The sequence below is a fragment of the Rhipicephalus microplus genome, chromosome 5, assembly GCF_043290135.1.
Source record: "Rhipicephalus microplus isolate Deutch F79 chromosome 5, USDA_Rmic, whole genome shotgun sequence".
Lineage (NCBI taxonomy): Eukaryota > Metazoa > Arthropoda > Arachnida > Ixodida > Ixodidae > Rhipicephalus > Rhipicephalus microplus.
This window is the reverse complement of record NC_134704.1, coordinates 72,903,134-72,921,775: the sequence shown is the minus strand read 5'-3', so window position 1 is coordinate 72,921,775 and position 18,642 is coordinate 72,903,134. Positions and strand designations below refer to the sequence as shown.

Here is an 18,642-nt window from a genome sequence, read left to right as displayed (position 1 = left end):
CTCTGCATACCATGGATCCAGAAGGAGGAATCCGTCACGCAAAGGCTCCGAGTCATCCGCTCCCGCACGCATAAAGTATATGAGTGCATCAAAGACATATGCGACATGTTTCAACGAAGCAACATCCATCACGGGCAAGGAGTCAAAGTGCTCATTGTTGTGAGCACGCATCAGGGAAAGGGCATACGAAAGGAAGTCCCTCCTGGCAGACACTCCTTCCGAACCTGCAGAACATTGACGGCAAATCAGGATTTCACCTGGAGGATCACACATAAGTTGTTGCTGCCATACTTAATCGGTATCCCTAAAGCAATTCACAATGTGGTCATTGCTAAATCACTAGGCTTGTGCGAATATTCGAATGCTTTGAATATTCGAGCAAATATTAGAGTATTTATATTGGCTTCGATTCAAATTTAAATTAGAAATTTCAAAGTATTCGAAATGAACCAATAGATGTATATTAGTCCCTGTAAAGGCGGTTTCACTGCAGTAGAGGGTTGCTAAGCCGTGAAAACACATATCCATAAAAAATCCGCACTGCCGCGAAGCCCCACTTCAAGGATAAATGAACAACTCATCATTCATTAAGCTTAAAAACTTGGTATACAGACTTATATGCATGGCGTATAATAAATTTTGAAACATAACACATTTTACAGGTTATCACTTGCATTCTACCAGAAGTCAGATCCTTCTACGATTCAGTTGTTTCCACTTCCTTTGAACAAGACGTTTGCACAGACCTTGTTGCGATTTCTAAAAAATGTTGTACAAGTTAGGTCATGACAATTATGCCAGTTTTTCTGCTTAATATGTGATGCATACTATTCTAATTCGATTCAAAATTATTTGACCAAAATCACTATTCGCTTCAAATCTAAAATTCAATACTCACACAAGCCTAAAAATCACCTTTAGAGGCTTTCATAAAAAATGTAGAGATTGCAAGGCATCATTTCAGAGACAAAGTTCCTGAAGGAAAACAGACTCACAGCAAATGCCTACTCTGTCAGACTGACTGATGGCGTCAAGTGAGCACACGCAAAATTTCAACGTATGTGCACTGCCAACGAAGACGTTTGCACAGACTTTGTTGCGATTTCTAAAAAAATGTTGTACAAGTTAGGTCATGACAATTATGCGAGTTTTTCTGCTTGATATGTGATGCATACAATTCTAATTCGATTCGAAATTATTTGACCAAAATCACTATTCGTTTCGAATCTAAAATTCAATATTCACACAAGCCTAAAAATCACCTTTAGAGGCTTTCATAAAAAATGTAGAGATTGCAAGGCATCATTTCAGAGACAAAGTTCCTGAAGGAAAACAGACTCACAGCAAATGCCTACTCTGTCAGACTGATGGCGTCAAGTGAGCACACGCAAAATTTCAACGTATTTGCACTGCCAACGAAGACGTTTGCACAGACCTTGTTGCGATTTCTAAAACATGTTGTACAAGTTAGGTCATGACAATTATGCCAGTTTTTCTGCTTGATATGTGATGCATACTATTCTAATTCGATTCGAAATTATTTGACCAAAATCACTATTCGTTTCAAATCTATAATTCAATACTCACACAAGCCTAAAAATCACCTTTAGAGGCTTTCATAAAAAATGTAGAGATTGCAAGGCATCATTTCAGAGACAAAGTTCCTGAAGGAAAACAGACTCACAGCAAATGCCTATCTACTCTGTCAGACTGATGGCGTCAAGTGAGCACACGCAAAATTTCAATGTATTTGCACTGCCAACGGGTTGATACCAAGGGTAAATGAGAAACAGCGGCAACTGCAAGGTCTATCGCTAAATGCCTTGGAACTCTCCTGTTATAGCAGTAAGGGGGGACACGGGTTTTAGAAGGCCAAAAATCGCAAAAAATTGACTTTTTGAAGCTGACATTTTCGGAATCTGTACCTATTTTTACACCTATCTGAGAAGTTTCTAGCTTATCGTGTCATTATTTCTGGTGCAAAATCAATTTATAACCTCCCCGTGAGATGAATGTGAGTGCAAATTGACGCTAAAATCGCACTTTTTCCGTTCCGAACTGTTGCCGTAACACACGAGCCATCGTGTTCATCTTGGTCTCGTTTGGAAGCGTCATTCTTCATCTTCTATTTCCTGCCACCGCTGGTTCGCCTTGCTCATTGGTTTTTTAGCAAAAACGTGTCATCTAGAAGCACTAGCGCGTGATTCAATTGGCTGCTTGGGGCACGTGACAAAACCTAGGCACCCGATTGGCCAAGGGGCACGTTCGGCGTCTGCTTCACCATCAAGACTCGCACAAACATGCACCATTTTGTCATGGTGCTACTGACTGCCTGCGGCAGTAAAGAAGTTCCGTGCTACAGTAATTTGTGAAGCGGGTGTGGCGGTCGTTCGTTCGCTGTGAACTTCAGAAAGAGCCCCGCTACAGCTCAAGACAATGACGATAACAAACTCGACGCGGTCAAAGGCGGTCGCAGAGTCACCGGTGTAGGCCTAACTCGCGTACGAGCCCGTTGGTTGCCAACAACGTTACTGAGAACGGCTGTGTTTTGCAGCGTCATCAGTTAGAGGACGGCAAGTAAAAAGCAAAAGCAAAAGTGAAGCTACAAGAGATATCAATCTTTGTAGCGAAGGAACGGAAGCGCAGTCTTATCGCTAAACTCGCCGATGCCGCGGTTCCCCCCGCTTGACGAAAGGACCTTGAACTGCGCGACGGGTCGTTAGAGTGGAGTACGCCGCGCGTTGACGAACAATAGAAAGTCAATCTGTTCGCGGTGAACATGCTCGCCGCCCCCGCAATGGAGGCTACTGGCAATAGGTAGACTGCTTTTAACAACGTGTTCGCAACGTTGTCGCGATCTCCACTCGAAAATGTGGCAGTCTTTCGTGAAACGGAAACTAACACCTCGGCACTCGTGTAGCCTCGAAATTGATGAGCGAAGGAGCAACTTTGATTCGCGACATTTACAGGTAACTCATTCTGGACAAGCCGGAAAACATCGCCGTGTTATTCGACTGATTGCGGATGACGCACGCACATTTGTCGCACATCGCGGTCAGTACAGTCACCGAACTGATAAGCGGCGCCGCGGCAGACGAGCACACGGGGACAACTTGCTACAGGACTAGAAGAAACGACACGCTTGTGCAATCAATCAGTTCTATTAAATTCCAGGTGCATATTGACTGACTAAAAGTATGCGTGCCATGATATCTTTCACTCGGAACGGCGAAATAAAGTTTTAACACCATTATTCTTGAAGCACAGCCTTTAACCACTTTCTCTTGCTTGTTCGGTAAAAGAGGACCTAGGACAACTAGAGCTGTATTTGTTTTTGCACAATGTAGCTAAATGTGCACAAAAAAATAATGCTGAAAGCTTATTTTTAATGGGCAGCTTCTTTTTTATTATTATAAAAGTTTTTGTTTTTGTTTACATGCAATGAACTTTATTGTGCTGTAATTTGAGAAGTGCTCGTTCAATTTTCGATCAACTTGCAACGTTGCAATCCTTAGGCTTTCTAGCCATCATTTATATGTCAATAGCTATGTAATTCTAAGTACATAAATTTTTACAGTTAAAAATGTTAGAACTCTTTGTTTTCTTCATTTTCTCAAAATGGCAATTTTGTACACCCTGCATGAAAATTACTGCAATATATCAGAAACTATTACAGATAGCAGAATTTTTTTTTTTTTGCAGCATGAAGCTATATGTTTGGAGCACACAACATAGGAAGCAGATTTTGATTTCTCTTTATGCAAGTTTTTTAAACTAGTCTTTTGTGTGACCACACAATGGCCACATTCAGAGCCGTGAAGTTTAGTGTACTGTAAAGTAAGAAATAATGACCCAATCAAAAAAGTGCTTCCTATGTTGTATGTCTTATGCTTCCTACTGTCAATCCCTATGTCATTTATGAATTTTGACGGGTGGTTATTTTTTCATTGTGGTAAAAACAGAAATTGTAATCTTGATTATTTAATTGACTAATGAAGCTACAGAAAAAATAACTACATTTTTAGAATCAGGAGAACAAACTAAGTAAGCATGCCAACTTTTGTCACATTTGGTTCAAATATAAAACAGAGCCCTGAGACCCATGTCCCCCCTTAAGGTATTCACCATGGGCTGGCACAGAGCTTCTATTGTGCAACAAACTTCTTTACGCTTATCCTGGAATCCTTAATCATCCTTTCAACTTACCGTAGGTTGTAAGGCGGTTCCTTCGGCGGCCGTCCAGGCCTCCAGCAGCGACTAGACGATCCTCAAAGAGTCCTCTCCGCACACGCGGAGCTGTCACAGTGCTGCTTGGGTCTGAGTGGTTGCTCAGGGCACAGCCAAAGCGAAGTTGGGCTTCTGTGGAGTCCATGACAGCCACAAGCCAGTCCCAAGTGGGCTTCAGGTGGAAGTCCAAGTAGGCCTGCAGGAACAAATTTCGCTTTAATAGGAGCCGTGCAAATTTTTTCCAAGCATTCATTAAACTACTTGATTACAGTAACCTCGTGGCTCACGAGTGAACTGCCGCAAGAATTTTAAGTATCCACCAAATTCTCTAACGCATGGCTTACTTTTAGTGTGATCATGAGCACGCTGGTGTAATTTTCTACTGTGTGTAATTGCAGCGCTACAGGGTGCAGTGCGGGCACATCGCAGCATCCCATGGCAGCTGCAGTAACTATGCAGATCACGATGCTCAAATCAGCCAACAGCCTAACACTTTGCATTTACTGCGACGGTCATTTGGTATTATTGCATCTGTTGTGAGAAGGGAAAGAAATTTCTGGCCGGCTTTGATATACTTAAATTCCAGGTCCCGTGCTGTGCTAGAATAATTCATTCACGTGTCCTCGGGAGCTTTGACGACCCATCAGTGGCATTTTCCTACCATGGTCAAGAAGTGTTGACCCTTTAAACAGAGTGCAGACTCAAAAATTATTTGTCAACACCGCTAAGGCGAAAAGCTGGTATTACCCGACAAGTAGTTTGTGTTCAAGCCCAAGCCTGTCAAATCTGATGGTTTACTTACCTGAATATTCAGTGTGTCCTGGTAGGAGACCTCCAGCACCTTGGGAAGTCCCAGGCCAACCTGGTTCTGGTTGTCTTGCAGAGCACCAAGCAGGTCGGCAACCTGCCGCAACACTGCGCCAAAAGCCCGCGCAAGCCCCACTGCCGTTGTGCCGGGACTCAGTTCAGGCGCCAGAGCAGCAGCGGCAGCAACGGATGAGCCCGAGCTGGCACCACTGGCCGCCGCCGCAGCCACGGCAGCCGATCGGCGCAGTGAGCCAGGGTCGATGTACACCAGGCCACCCGTCCCTGCCAAGGAAACCGACCCTTCCCAGAACGAGGCACACCCCACTGTAAAGCTATGCACACCGCAAATTGCGCCTCAAAAACCACTGCGCACCCCTTTATCGTTCTTGTCGTCCCCAACACATCAATGTCAATAGCAAGATGAAGGCTTCTCCCAACATCTTCCGATAAGCACCTGCATCGCACAAGTCAATTCCATCTTATGCCTGCACATTTACGAATTTCATTACGCTGTCCAATTCTCTGTTACTGAGTACGCTTCCTCCCTTAGAGCCTGTTCAATAACTCAACACCATGGTGAGTTATTCATCAACTGAACACCATTATGTAAAACACTGTGCTTCCAAATACACTCTTGGTAACTTAAATATACACCTTCAATATCATGCAGGCAAGAGTTAATCCTCGCACTAGGTAAATAATGAGGTCTCAGCGCCTGTTCCTGTCTGTTCCTTCTCATGTGTACAGCTTAGTTGCGCTCTCTCGATGGTTTCTATGTCAAAAATTGATTGCACACACAACTCGAGCCTATGATATTATTTTAGTGACAAAATGGAATGTGACTCAGTGTATACCTATATATTTAATTACATGCTAATTGTAATTATTAACTGAAACTCGCATGCAACAACAACTTAATTTTCTTTTTTGGAAAGCTTGACAATAAGCCCTCTAGAAATTAAAGTGATTACACATAAGTCTACCAAGAAGTGCCCCCCCGTTTTTCTTTTCCACAAAAAAAATACACTACTGCCTCATAAGCTTTTCTATTTCTTCAAAAAATTAGATGAAAGAATAGCACTACTTGTGCTATACTTACTCCACAAAGTTACCATTTGAGAACTGTGCACACGATAAGTAAAACAAAGCAAACCTCCTATGAGCATGAAGAGTAGTGCATAGAAAACCAGTGAAGAAATTCAGCCTGGCTGCCCAGCACATCGTACCATAGAGTTCCCTATTATACACTAGAGGGAACTCTGGTGCTAGTGTCTGTAGGAGCTGCAACGTGCGGTGCTTAAAAGAGCATGAAAATGTTGGGTAGTACACAGACTTGTCTAATTTTTGTACAGTCGACGTCCGATTTCCAGGACCCTCGAGGGACCGAGAAAACGACCGGAAGAACGAATGCACGTAAAAACGCGCCTCTTTTTGTAGGCATTTTTCGCTGACAGACAGGGTAACGGCCGGAGTACAAGATTCCCATTGCAATTCAGCCAATGTATCATTTAGGTGACTCTGAAAAGAGCCGTTTATATATGTAAACAAAAAATCCAACGTGGCCGGTGCTACATCATAGATTAGCACTTGGACGCAAAGGAGTCTCCTATTTTTTTTTTTTTTTTTTTTTTGCACGGCGTTCCGCTTGCCCGCAATCATGTCTGCCTCAATTTCAGTCAACGTCATGTTGCCGCTGTACACCTCATCAGTGCTCGTGTTGGCTGTGTAGGAGATGGCTCTTCGTTCTTGGTGTTGGAGTCGGCGGAATTCTCCGTAACTTGACGAATGATTTCGCCATCGGTCAAGTTCACACAAAGCTCGAGGTCTTTGTTAGCGTCGGCAAAGCCTTCAAAGCTTATCCCGGCTGAAATCGACACGCCGGCAGCGCGTAGATCGTCGAAGGTAACATCCGCGGATGGCAGTTTGTCACACAGCTGTCCACCTAAGGCGAGACGGTTGTCTCAGCGTCGAGTGTGAAGCCCGCGTGGTGAAAACAGTTCCGCAGAGTCTCTTGCGTAACCGCCTTCCACGATTCCGCTAGCATGCGAACGGCACACCTGAGGTCAACAGCATTGCTTTTCCCATCGTGAGCCTACGAGGGGGCTTTGTGCGCTACGAAGGCGCGGACGAATAGAAAGGAGCAGTCGGTGCCATCGTTGTAAACGGGGGATCCGCTTGACGAAAAGTGCAGCACGAAACAGCTAGAAACTCGGTGGATGCTGAAGGTCGGGAAATGTGATCATTGAAGATAGCGCGCAGCAGCAAACGATCAACTGCAGACACGACCACAGAGCTGACAAAACAACACGTGAACGAACACAGTGAGGTTTAGCTTGGCTAAGCTGCTAAGTTACGGCTAGCAACGGATTGACACGAGTGGTTTCGAGGTTACGGTGGTTGCAGCACGGTGTAGCGGTTGGCGGCGCGAGGATATGAAAACAACCAAAATGGCGGCGGCGTGGTGACTTTCGGTCGGCGGTTAACAGTAAAAAGACAGGGAAATCGAATGCTGAATGAAGGCTATAAGCGTACAGAATTTTAGACTTTTTAATACATTGACTTTACGGGGAACCTGACGGTGCCACAGATGAGTCCGTAAAATCGGGCATGTCTGGAATTTCGGGCCGGGAAATAGGATGTCGACAGCACTTTCGGCTCCCGTTCGCTTCGCATGAATTGAAGTTGCTTTGTCATGAAACAACAATCGGCAAATATTCAGCAATTGCGCTTCACTACTTTAACTTTTTAGATTCTTCATTCTAAATCACCTCATGAAGTTAATAACTGTCTGTTCTTTCATTCGGAACAAAAGCAAAACACGGCAATAAACGAAGCCACAAGTGCGTTCAAGGCCCGCAAACACGAAGACTAGGCAAATCCATGTACCACCCAATATTTCTATGGTCGCTGAATAATGGCAGCACCCCAGTACCCTTTAGTTAGAAAACTCTGTGCTTTCTAAATCATGAGAGCTCTGGGCAAGCCTCGTAGTAGACAGAGTGACACTCACCAGAAGAGGTGACATGCGAGCGGCCAGCAGGGTCTCTCTGGCGCAGGGCCCACTGCAGATGCTGGGGTGCCAGGCTGCCCGGCCGCGAGCCTCCGAGGCCGCCCGGTCCACCCGCACTGCTCGACGGTCCCCCTCGCCGCTCCAGCTGCTCGTCGAGCAGTGCCAGCTCCTCCGTGTCGGGCTCAGTATCACCGGCCTCGCTCTCTTCCTCTTCCTCCATGTTGGACGATTCGGCAGACTCATCTTCTGCAAGTATTAACAGGTGTTGAGCCCAACCCGCACTAATCTCAGCCTCCAAATCAATTGCCGCTTCGAAAAATCCGGTAGCTCTTGCCATATCGGGAAATTCCCAATGCTGGGCAAGAGAATCTTTGTCTGCTGTATGACTGACAGGCTACTTTTCTTTTAATAGTGCAATGCTCTCGACGTAACTGTTTCTTTCACTTGTGCTGGGAACAGAACCTTCATTCACTTGCCTAGCAGCGCAACACTCGAGTTGCTAAAGGCAATGGTCATGCCTTTATCATCATCATCAGCCTGACTAAGCCTACTGCAGGGCAAAGGCCGCTCCCATGATCCGCCGATCCACCCATACTTGCGTTTTCTGCTGCCCCGCTATACTTGCCAACTTTTTAATTTCATCGGCCCGCCTAACTTTGTCTTCCCCTCGTGCATTTGCCTGTAATCCAGTCAGTTACCCTTAATGACCAGCAGCTATCCTGCCTACACGCTACGTGCCCAGCCCATGTCCACTTCTTCTTCTTCATATCCAGGCCATAAGGACATTTAACAGCGTGAAGTGACAAGTCAACTCAATAAAAGGCTAAACTGCCACATCAGAAATGGCTGGTCACTGACAAGCCAACAAGCAAGAGAGCATGAATTACTGGAAAACAGCGCATGCAAATTTGCATGTCATCGGGGATTCTAACCGGGCCACATTTTCGTACGCTCGCCGGCACTGGGATTTTCGTGTACAATGCCACCATTGAAATCTGGGTAACAGAAGCTCGCTTACAGAAAAAAAAGCTGGTTCTCAAGCTGAAACAAGAATGCTGACATGCATACCGGCATCGGATCCTGCTGTAGCACCAGTTGTGGCACTCCTCTGGGCACTGGCATTGTCTTGGTTGCTTTGGTATGACGCACTATCTGGGTCACTGTCACTGTCGCTCTCTGCACAGAAACCCTTCATGAAGACTTTCACTGCCTTCTTCAGCAAAGGTACACATACACACAGGATGCTACACACCTTCGTCATTGTGCTCATGAGCAGGCGTCCCGTCGTGCTCAGAGGCTTCCATCCGTTCATCCCGCTCACTTTCCTCGTGGTCCTGATCTTCGCCAACAGCGCCATCCACAACATCAACCTAATGAAACAACAAAATGAAACAAATGATTGCAAAATACAAGCAAAAAAGCTAGTAATTGTTTCCTCGATATACAAGCGCGAACTAGAGGTGTGAATATATTTGAAGGTTTCAAATATCAAACCCAATACAGTTAAACCTGCTTTTAACAAACCTCCATATAACGAATTCCTCTCTACAACAGTTTTTTTATTCTCCGTCGTTACTCCATAAAAGCACATGCATTTTCCTTTATGTAACACAGTAACAGCAGGAGACAACTTTGATATCACAAATTTTCACCTCAGACAATCTAGGAATGTTTTCCGGATTTCTGCGATATCTGTTTCTGCGATATCCGTGTTGTTCGCCCTTCGTTTTCGATACCGTGTGCCCGTGCATGGAGTGGTCCGACGATGTTCAGCGTTGCTTTTTTTTTTTTTTAGATTGACGACAACCGTGTCGGCACTACTAAGGGTATGTCAGATTAGGTGCTAATGAAAAGTCTTCGAGACCCCGGTGACGACGGATCTTCGGAGGTCGATTCGTCACACGTTTTCGTTTGTGCCGCGAGCTCGAGGGACCGTAGCCTTTGCAATTGGCCGATTAGCTCTGGCAACACGATGGCGCGTTGAATACAATGCAGCGAATGCAATAGAAAGAAATTGTAATGTTATACAAAGTAAGGCTGGCAGCCAACACTGTTGGATACGATATTGCAAACAAAACGCTGGTGTAAGCAGATCCGGCCGCTCCAGAGAGAAGTGCTCTTTTCACACAGTCTTTTCGCGTTGAAAGCGCACTGATCCTTGCCGAGGTAGCACGTGCACCAACTAGCGATCGCCACCGCAACTAGCAGCAACGAATACCGCACGAAATGAATGCTACAGTGTGCCAACATCTCTACAGTTTTGCACAGGACAGTTTTGCCGAGAAGCTATCAGTAAAATTTACGCGACTCTTTAGGAGTTCCAAAATCAATTTACTTTAAAGCCACCTAAAAGCGACTCAAAGCACTGGCCAAAAAAAACAGATTTTCAGGCATTACACAAAACTCGCAAACTCCTTTCGAGTGAACAAAGCCAGCATCACTTACGCTTGCCTCGTCGTCGTCCAATGCATCTCGCAACCCCAGCGGCTGCCTGGCAGACAGAGGATTCTGGCCCAAGGCTGGCTCAGCTGGCGATGCCACCATCTCTGGTTGACTAGCACGAGGCACAATGGGTTCAACAACAAACAGCTCCTCGCTTCCCTGTAAGCCGCAAACAAATGTTTACATCTTCAACTCTTTTTTTTTTAGCACTGGCTAATATATAACCGCGTATCCCACTGGAAGTTTTGACATTAATTCACGGGAAGCAACCCACGTACACTTTCAAAAATGCAAATTAGGCTGCAATATGTAATCATAACTTATCAAGAATGCAATTCTTTGAAAAGTGCAGCAAATACTTACGATCGTATACTGCTCACATAACAAAAAATAAAAGCCATTATAAAGAATATTCAAGTTGTTCTTCACTTCAATTTCTCACATCCGATGAAAGCTTTCAAGGCTGGAGCTCATAAACAACGAAATGCAATATTTTTTTGCCTAAAATAAAAAACATCCTTTTAGTAAACCACAATTATCGGCGAAGATGTCACACTGCACCCCACGCACTGGGATATAAACATCGAAAACATAAATACCAATCAAGTAGAGGTGTGATAAACAACATATTTTGTTACATACAAAATTTACTAGAACTCCTGCGTAAATGCTTACGTTACGCTGGAAAAATAAAATGCAAAAGAATATTATAAAATATACCAAGTGCCTCAACCACACCCCACGTACTGAGATATAAACATCGGAAACATAAATACCAATCAAGTAGAGGTGTGATAAACAACATATTTTGTTACATACAAAATTTACTAGAACTCCTGCGTAAATGCTTACGTTACGCTGGAAAAATAAAATGCAAAAGAATATTATAAAATATACCAAGTGCCTCAACCACACCCCACGTACTGAGATATAAACATCGGAAACATAAATACCAATCAAGTAGAGGTGTGATAAACAACATATTTTGTTACATGCAAAATTTACTAGAACTCCTGCGTAAATGCTTACGTTACGCTGGAAAAATAAAATGCAAAAGAATATAAAATATACCAAGTGCCTCAACCACACCCCACGTACTGGGATATAAACATAGAAAACATAAATAGCAATCAAGTAGAGGTGTGATAAACAACATATTTTGTTACACGTAAAATTTACTAGAACTCCTGCGAAAATGCTTACGTTACGCTGGAAAAATAAAATGCAAAAAAATATTATAAAATATACCAAGTGTCTCAACCATACAGCAGATAAAAAACCCAGTTTTCCAATTTATATATCAATTACAAGCTTTTCCCAATTTACATCAAATGTAAGCAACACTTTTTCCTTTGCCTACTGAGATAACCTATTTCCAAATAAGCGCACAAAATATACTGAAATCCTCACACGCTTTTGAGCTCACAGAGGCAAATCTCAGCCATGCATTGCAGAAAGCAAGTAAAGACGACCAGTAGTGCCAATGTCTTGTGTCATAGACAGCACACAAATGAACACACATGAGTGGGCAAAATGCAGTCAACTATTTCTTAATACTAAAAAAAAGAGCCTTTGTAAATTGCATTATTACAAGATTGATTTACTCCAACATAACTTTTTATTTTTTCTAAAATTCTTGCTATTTAAAGTTGACCTTCACAATACACTCGAATATCAAAATACACACATAAAACCACTTTTTTCTGATTGATTTGTGTGGTTTAACGTCCCAAAACCACCATATGATTACGACAGACACCGTAGTGGAGGGCTCTGGAAATTTTGACCACTTGGGGTTCTTTAGCGTGCCCCCAAATCTGAGTACATGGGCCTACAACATTTCCACCTCCATCGGAAATGCAGTCGCCCCAGCCGGGATTTGATCCCACAAACTGCGGGTCAGCAGCCGAGTACCTTAGCCACTAGACCACCGTGACGGGGCAAAAACCACTTTTTTTTGTTCTTCATGGATGCAAGGAAAAGTCATTCTACACATCATCACTGTGATGATAACATTATAATAGAGTAAATACAGGTTTTTTATAGAATGCAGTCAAATCTCACTACAACAAAATTGATGAGACGCACGAAAAATTTCATTGCCACGAAATTTCAGATAGCGAAATTTCATCTACTTACCCCAAAAATTGGTAAGATCTCATGATTATGACTCTTTGGTCCCAGCAAGCGCACACAATGAACTCTTGCCAACTCAAAGGTACCTAGCTGAACACTGAAAGAACGTATATTCTCGCATATAACCCGATCTATATAGACAGAAAAATTGGAGCTGAAGTCTGGGTGTGAGTGATACGAGAATATTGGTGCGCAAGTTGGCTTCACAGTACAACTTCACGAAAAGGCGGCCTTGCATCAATATGAGGGTAGCTTTTTCTTCCTACCGCGGTTTGCGGTCGGGGATTCCAGTTATATTCAGGGATGGATTATACAGAAGAAAATACGATATTCAGACAACCCTTTGGGGGTGCTGAGTGCACAGCGTGCAAACGAGCGTGCCAAAGCTTTGCTAGAGGACAACTGATGGCCGCAACTGAAACTGACAAAGCTCCGCGCTACCGTAGCCATAAGTGAACAACAGGAAAGCTGTGACGTTTTGGGTCGTTTTATGGCTTTATTACCTTTAATTTACACCTGTGTTAGTTGCACACCTTTGGATCGTATTCGCTATCAATGAACAAGACGATAGCGACCGGGGTTTTCAGCGCAGCGATTGCGACAAACAGTAGTTCCGTTTGCAATCTGTGCGCACTGCGCTGGACGTGCGCGTGACTCAAGGGCTGATGCAGGTCTTAGAACGGTAAGAAATGGCCAAGAAATTGATTTGTTTCAAAGCTTATTTTCGGGGCGCTTGTACTTCTGAGCACATACTTTCCAATTGCTAACGATAAATTCGGTCGAGAAACGCAATAAAATTGGCTTTCAGTGCACCCCGATCACACTAAAATGCCCCTAAAAGGATGAAATTTGTTTGAAATTTCCGCGCCTGCCATGTGCATTGCAGCGGACCGAGCCCCGCCATTTTGGGCTTGATGTAAAGCTGTTTTCCTTGTGCACATTTTGTGCCATCTCAAAATGGTGTCGCTCAAATAGGATGGTTGCTGTCGCAGGTTTTCTGAAGGTCGTTTCAGGATCGCCGATCCACTCCCACGCGGGGCACTTTTCAAGCCCGCCTTTCCGAGTGGCTGGTGTGACCGATGAGTGATCTTTTTTTTTTTTTCTTTGTGTTGCGTTCGCCGTTGTGTCTGTCCGTTTGTGTGCGTCTGCTTTTACGATCATGCGTGTTTCTCGACGCACTGTGTTTACGCTTTGCACCGGTGCTTTCTTTACCGCGATCGAGATGCCTGGAGACTCTCGTTTGAAACCATCAAAGCGACGAGCTTTTGGAAGTCGTAAGAAATGGCCTTGGAACAAGAAGGCGCCGGCTACAAGTGCGCCTATGGCAGCTGAGTCGGAGTTGCGGCCGGCCCCGTTGGATCTGCCGGAAACTTTAATGACGCTATCTACTGACGATGCCATGGGACCAAATTCGATGTGCGATACACTTCAGATTGATGCTGTGTACTACTCAACGGCGGAGCAGGCACAGTGAGTTGAGAAATCGGCGCAAACAAGGACCGTTCTGTCCGGGAAGTCTGCTACCCAGCGAAAGTTCGACCTCCTTGGAGTCGCCGCTTATATCTGATGGCCTTCGCCATCAGATTTTCGGCAGCACCTACACAGCCAACGAGCTTGGAGTTGACGCGAGCACTGATGTCATCAGTGAACAGCTACAGCATGACGTGTAGCTTAAATTGAAGCAGACATCGCAGGCATACAGAATGCTGTGCAAAAGAAAATAGGAGACTTTTTTGGGCCAATGTGTTGACCACTGAGGTAGTACGGCCACATAATTTTTTTTAATGAACGGCTCTTTCCAGAGCCACCTTAACGATGCATTCGCAAGATTGCAGTGAGAATTTGGTATTCCTGACGTGACCCTCTCCGTCAGCAAAAAATACCTATAAAAAAAGGTGAATTTTTAGGTGCATTCGATTTTCTAGACATTTTCATGGTCCCTTGAGGGTATGGGAAATCAGAACGTCGACTGTATATTTTTACTGGCTCAGCAACTTATTACCCAGGGCAGCATGCTGCCTAACAGCTACTTGTTTGAGCCTCATTCCCCATGGCTTTTCCATAACCCTTCAACAGCTTTATTATGGTGGGGTTCTGATAATGCTCTACACATTGGAAAATTTTTAAAAAAATGATTTTTAGTGTGAAATAAGGGGCATTTTCTTTTGTTTTGCAGGGAATAGATGGGGAACATGTGTATAAATTTTGTGGTCAAAGTTCCTTATAGAAAATTTTCCAGTGCATCTCGAAACATCAAATGCAATTTTCTCAGCTTCACATTTTTTGCCAACCTGACCAGCCTTACGGAACTTTTCATCAAGTTTCTGCGAAGTAATTTTAAAAATTTTATACCGATGAACTTGTAAGAAACAGGACTGTGGAGCTATGCTATTTTTTGTGGCATAGAGGGACATATGAAATGTTATGATCAATAATATAGGCTAATTAAATTTCAAAATTGTGCAGCATCAATGAAAATGAGAATTTTTATATGATGTACCTCAGTGACAATATAAGGAGCATAGCTCCATATGGCAGGTCTTTGACTACAGCTGCATCTTAAACAGAACCTAAAAATATTGAGGGAAAGTGCCTTAATGATCCGTAACAAATCACATAGACTTCACTTATGATCTCACAATTTGATAACTAATTGGTGTACACTAAAAGTAATTACATTTTTGAAAAGAGGAGGAAAAAATACATATACATCACCTAATTTCATTACAATATCTCCAATAACAAACATTTTCATTTCAAGACCAGCGTCTCCACTTAAAAACATCGTCGTTGATATCGTTGTTCGCACCATTACGGCAAGCAATATTGGGTTGAGTCAGTGCACGATGACTGCGCACGCACTTTCGTAGTCGCCCATAGTCGTATTTGACACGACTATGGGCGAGTTTGCAGTGGTTTCGGCAGAATGCAGTTACGCTGGGTCTAGGTGCGCGCTGCTAGCGTGTGCGCCTTTAAGACGCGTAGTTATCATTCATAGTCACATGGCTAGTGACAACGAGCGGTAGTTTTGTTTTGAGCGCGACGTCAAAATAATATGGTTGCGATTCTGCCACGCCCCGCACGTACATCGAATCCACCAGCCACATCATGGTGGATGGGCGAGCTATTGCCGAGCATCTGAACAGCTATATGTGCATGTGGTGGCAAAAAGAGTGCCCCCGATGACGACACAGTTGTTGCAATACGGCCATACGTGCGCTCTGGATGCACGAGTTGTTGAGAAATGGCCGAGTTGGCAGTGAAATTCCGTGGCAATCCTAGGCCAGTTTTTTTTTCCTATTGGGTGTTGCTCGCGAAGACTTGGTTAAAGCAGGAATATTCAGGAAAAGCATTCGTTGTGATGTGACATCTTTTGCATCTATGCGGAACTGACGGGGAATCGAACATTATTCATTGAGGTGAAAATTTAAATATAGCGAACTTTGTTATTGCGGGGTTTGACTGTATACGATGATGGGTATATTAAGTGTAAGTTAATATAATGATAACTGTTTCGCAACATTTTGCTGCAGAATGGCAAAAACATGCTTTCCTGAAAATCTCTAAATTTTAACTTGTCATGGCATAATATCCACTGCAAAACATCAAGTTTAGCAGCAAAATGAGTAAGAAATGCTTACGCCACACTGAAAGATGGAGAGAAAAGATAATCTGAAATACAGCAAAATTTTGTACTTAAGCTGCTTATGAAAAATAGAAAATCCTTTACTTTCTAGCCATCTGGAATACAAGTTAACACACAAGATAACAGATACCATATTGGTTCAGAATGTTCGATTTCAACATAGTGCCATAACTTTCTATTGAGTGAAAGCATGAGCAACAAAACATTTTGGTTAATTATGCCCACGTTTTTATGCCCAGTTAAAAAAGTTTGGAATATATGAGTGCATAATATGTAATACAATTTACGAAATACAAAATACACTTATTACAGTGAACAAAGTACAGTCGAACCGCTTTATAAGAGATACGGATATAAGAGACAAATAGGTATAAGAGACACAAATGTGCGTATGCATACATATGCATATGCAAACTGGTGTGCGTATGCATATGAACCTTGCATATAAGAGACCTCTTGTATCAAAGACAAGAATTGCCGACTTAAGCATGCCTCTTATAAAGGGGTTCAACTGTATGTGATGTAAAATTTCCCTTAATACCACTATATAAAACATTTTGAATTCGTTTTATGATTCGTTCCCCAAGATTTTGTCAAATGCATCGCTTCCCATAGTGATTATCGACATTTAAGTTTTGTATTTCAAAAAACAAAGTAACAGACACAACAAATGTTGAGCGTGTACTGACATTTTGCACGAAATGCTTACATTGCACTGAAAACAGAAAAATTGAATAAAAGTATTGTTATTGTGCTGCAATGTACAAGATTGGAACAGGTAAAGCGCTAACATTAACTCTCTTGAACAAATATGTGCCCAAGAAATAGAAGCAACACTGTGGGAGTGCTGACACAGCTGTAAAGCCAGGCAGTCACCCCTGAGAAATGAACCAAGTCGGTTTCGAAACGTTGGGTTTCTTCAAAACTTTTGGTTGGAGTCTAAATCACCTCCCAGCTGTAAAGCCGTTTACGCCTAGTGGAGCACACGTGTTCCGCAGATAAGCCGCATCTAGGGTACACAACCACTGAGTGGTAGGTGGCGTTGTGCTCTCGAGCGTTATCGTCATCATCATCATGGTTGGCGTGGTAGCGCCAGCAGTGACGCCTGGTGGCGAGGCTGGCTGGCGGCTATTTTTGGTGTGTGGAAGCTGGCACGGACGGTAGCTCTCCCGCGGCGGGTCTGCGGCACTGGCGCCGCAGGCCGTTTCTCATGGGCCCATCGTGGCGAGTCGAGCAGTGGCGCCGCCACCTTCACATTACGTTGTGTTTGTTTTCATGTTGATTTAGTGTATTGGAATATAGTATAAAGTTGTCTTAGCATGTTGGCCACTAGTGAAGTATTTGAATCGGCCGATGATATCGTCGTTGTAAAATTAGTTTGGTTTAGTTCCGACCCAACTGCGCCTGCAGTTGAATTTTAGGTTCGAAGTGAATAGAGATTTCGGTAGAATAATTTCAAATCAAATTCGAACGGTATTTATTACATATGAAAAAAATTGAATATTTATCATGACCTAACTTATCTGCACAATATTTCTTTCAAAATGAAATAGGGCCTCTATGTGAATGCCCCCCCCCCCCCCTTTTTTTGTTCAAAGGAAGTCGAAACAACTTTGAGTAGTAGTTTCGGCAAGATGCGAGTGGTAACCTGTAAGATACTTAACGTTTTAAAATTCATTATACTTGGATCATATAAGCCTTCATAACAAGCTTAAAAAAATGAAGAATTGATTTGAGGGTAACTTGTTTCTTTAAAGGGGCCGGGCAACACTTTTTCAAGTAGCTATGGAGTCAGTGAACATGCTTGCTGCCTCACAAATTTATCGCAGCAAAGTTTCTAGAATCAGTCCAGTAGGAGCGGAGTTCCAAAAATTTGTTGTACGTTGCAATTGCATTCTCTCTGCTGGTCCCGACGAAATAGCTGGAAGCCAAGCAGGGAGAAACGGCATGGCGAAAGAAAATACGTCACATGCACTTCGTGACCTTGATCATCTTTTATTTTTTTCGAACACGCGGCTTTTCAGTGCAATTGCGCACATACTCAAGGACAAGCGGCGGCCCCGGTATTGACGAGCGTGCCAAGCTCAAATCAGCCAATGGCTGTGACCAGAGCCGTATATTCCTTCTTGGCTGTGACAAGTGATATTTGAGCTTGTAGTGTCATTTGCCGTGGGAAGAAAGCAATTTCTGGCTTTGAAAATTTATTGTGAATTACAGGCCACGTGCTGTGCTACAATATTTGCCTTGCATGTTCTCAATAGCCTCGATTACCGATCGGCAGCATTTTTTGAATATGTTCAGTAAGTGTTGCAGAACCCCTTTAAATTAAAGGGAGGCTTTGCGGCAAAGCGAATTTTTCCTGGGTAGGTTCTTT

The 18,642-nt window shown here is 43.5% G+C and overlaps 1 protein-coding gene across 7 annotated transcripts in view; it reads right to left on the bottom strand.

Annotated features, from left to right (window-relative positions):
- hyd (E3 ubiquitin-protein ligase hyd) overlaps window positions 1–18,642 on the bottom strand; it is a 132,950-nt gene that overhangs the window by 33,313 nt on the left and 80,995 nt on the right. For 5 of the 7 annotated variants that reach the window (XM_075895681.1, XM_075895677.1, XM_075895678.1 and 2 more), the window contains exons 27-33: window positions 10,490–10,645; window positions 9,297–9,414; window positions 9,113–9,220; window positions 8,045–8,290; window positions 5,030–5,358; window positions 4,207–4,423; window positions 1–224 (exon numbers count right to left, since the gene is read on the bottom strand). In XM_075895681.1, the coding sequence (XP_075751796.1) occupies window positions 1–224; window positions 4,207–4,423; window positions 5,030–5,358; window positions 8,045–8,290; window positions 9,113–9,220; window positions 9,297–9,414; window positions 10,490–10,645 (1,398 nt within the window). The remainder of the gene's footprint in view (window positions 225–4,206; window positions 4,424–5,029; window positions 5,359–8,044; window positions 8,291–9,112; window positions 9,221–9,296; window positions 9,415–10,489; window positions 10,646–18,642) is intronic. The other 2 variants (XM_037425302.2, XM_037425305.2) reach the window with 2 other exon arrangements.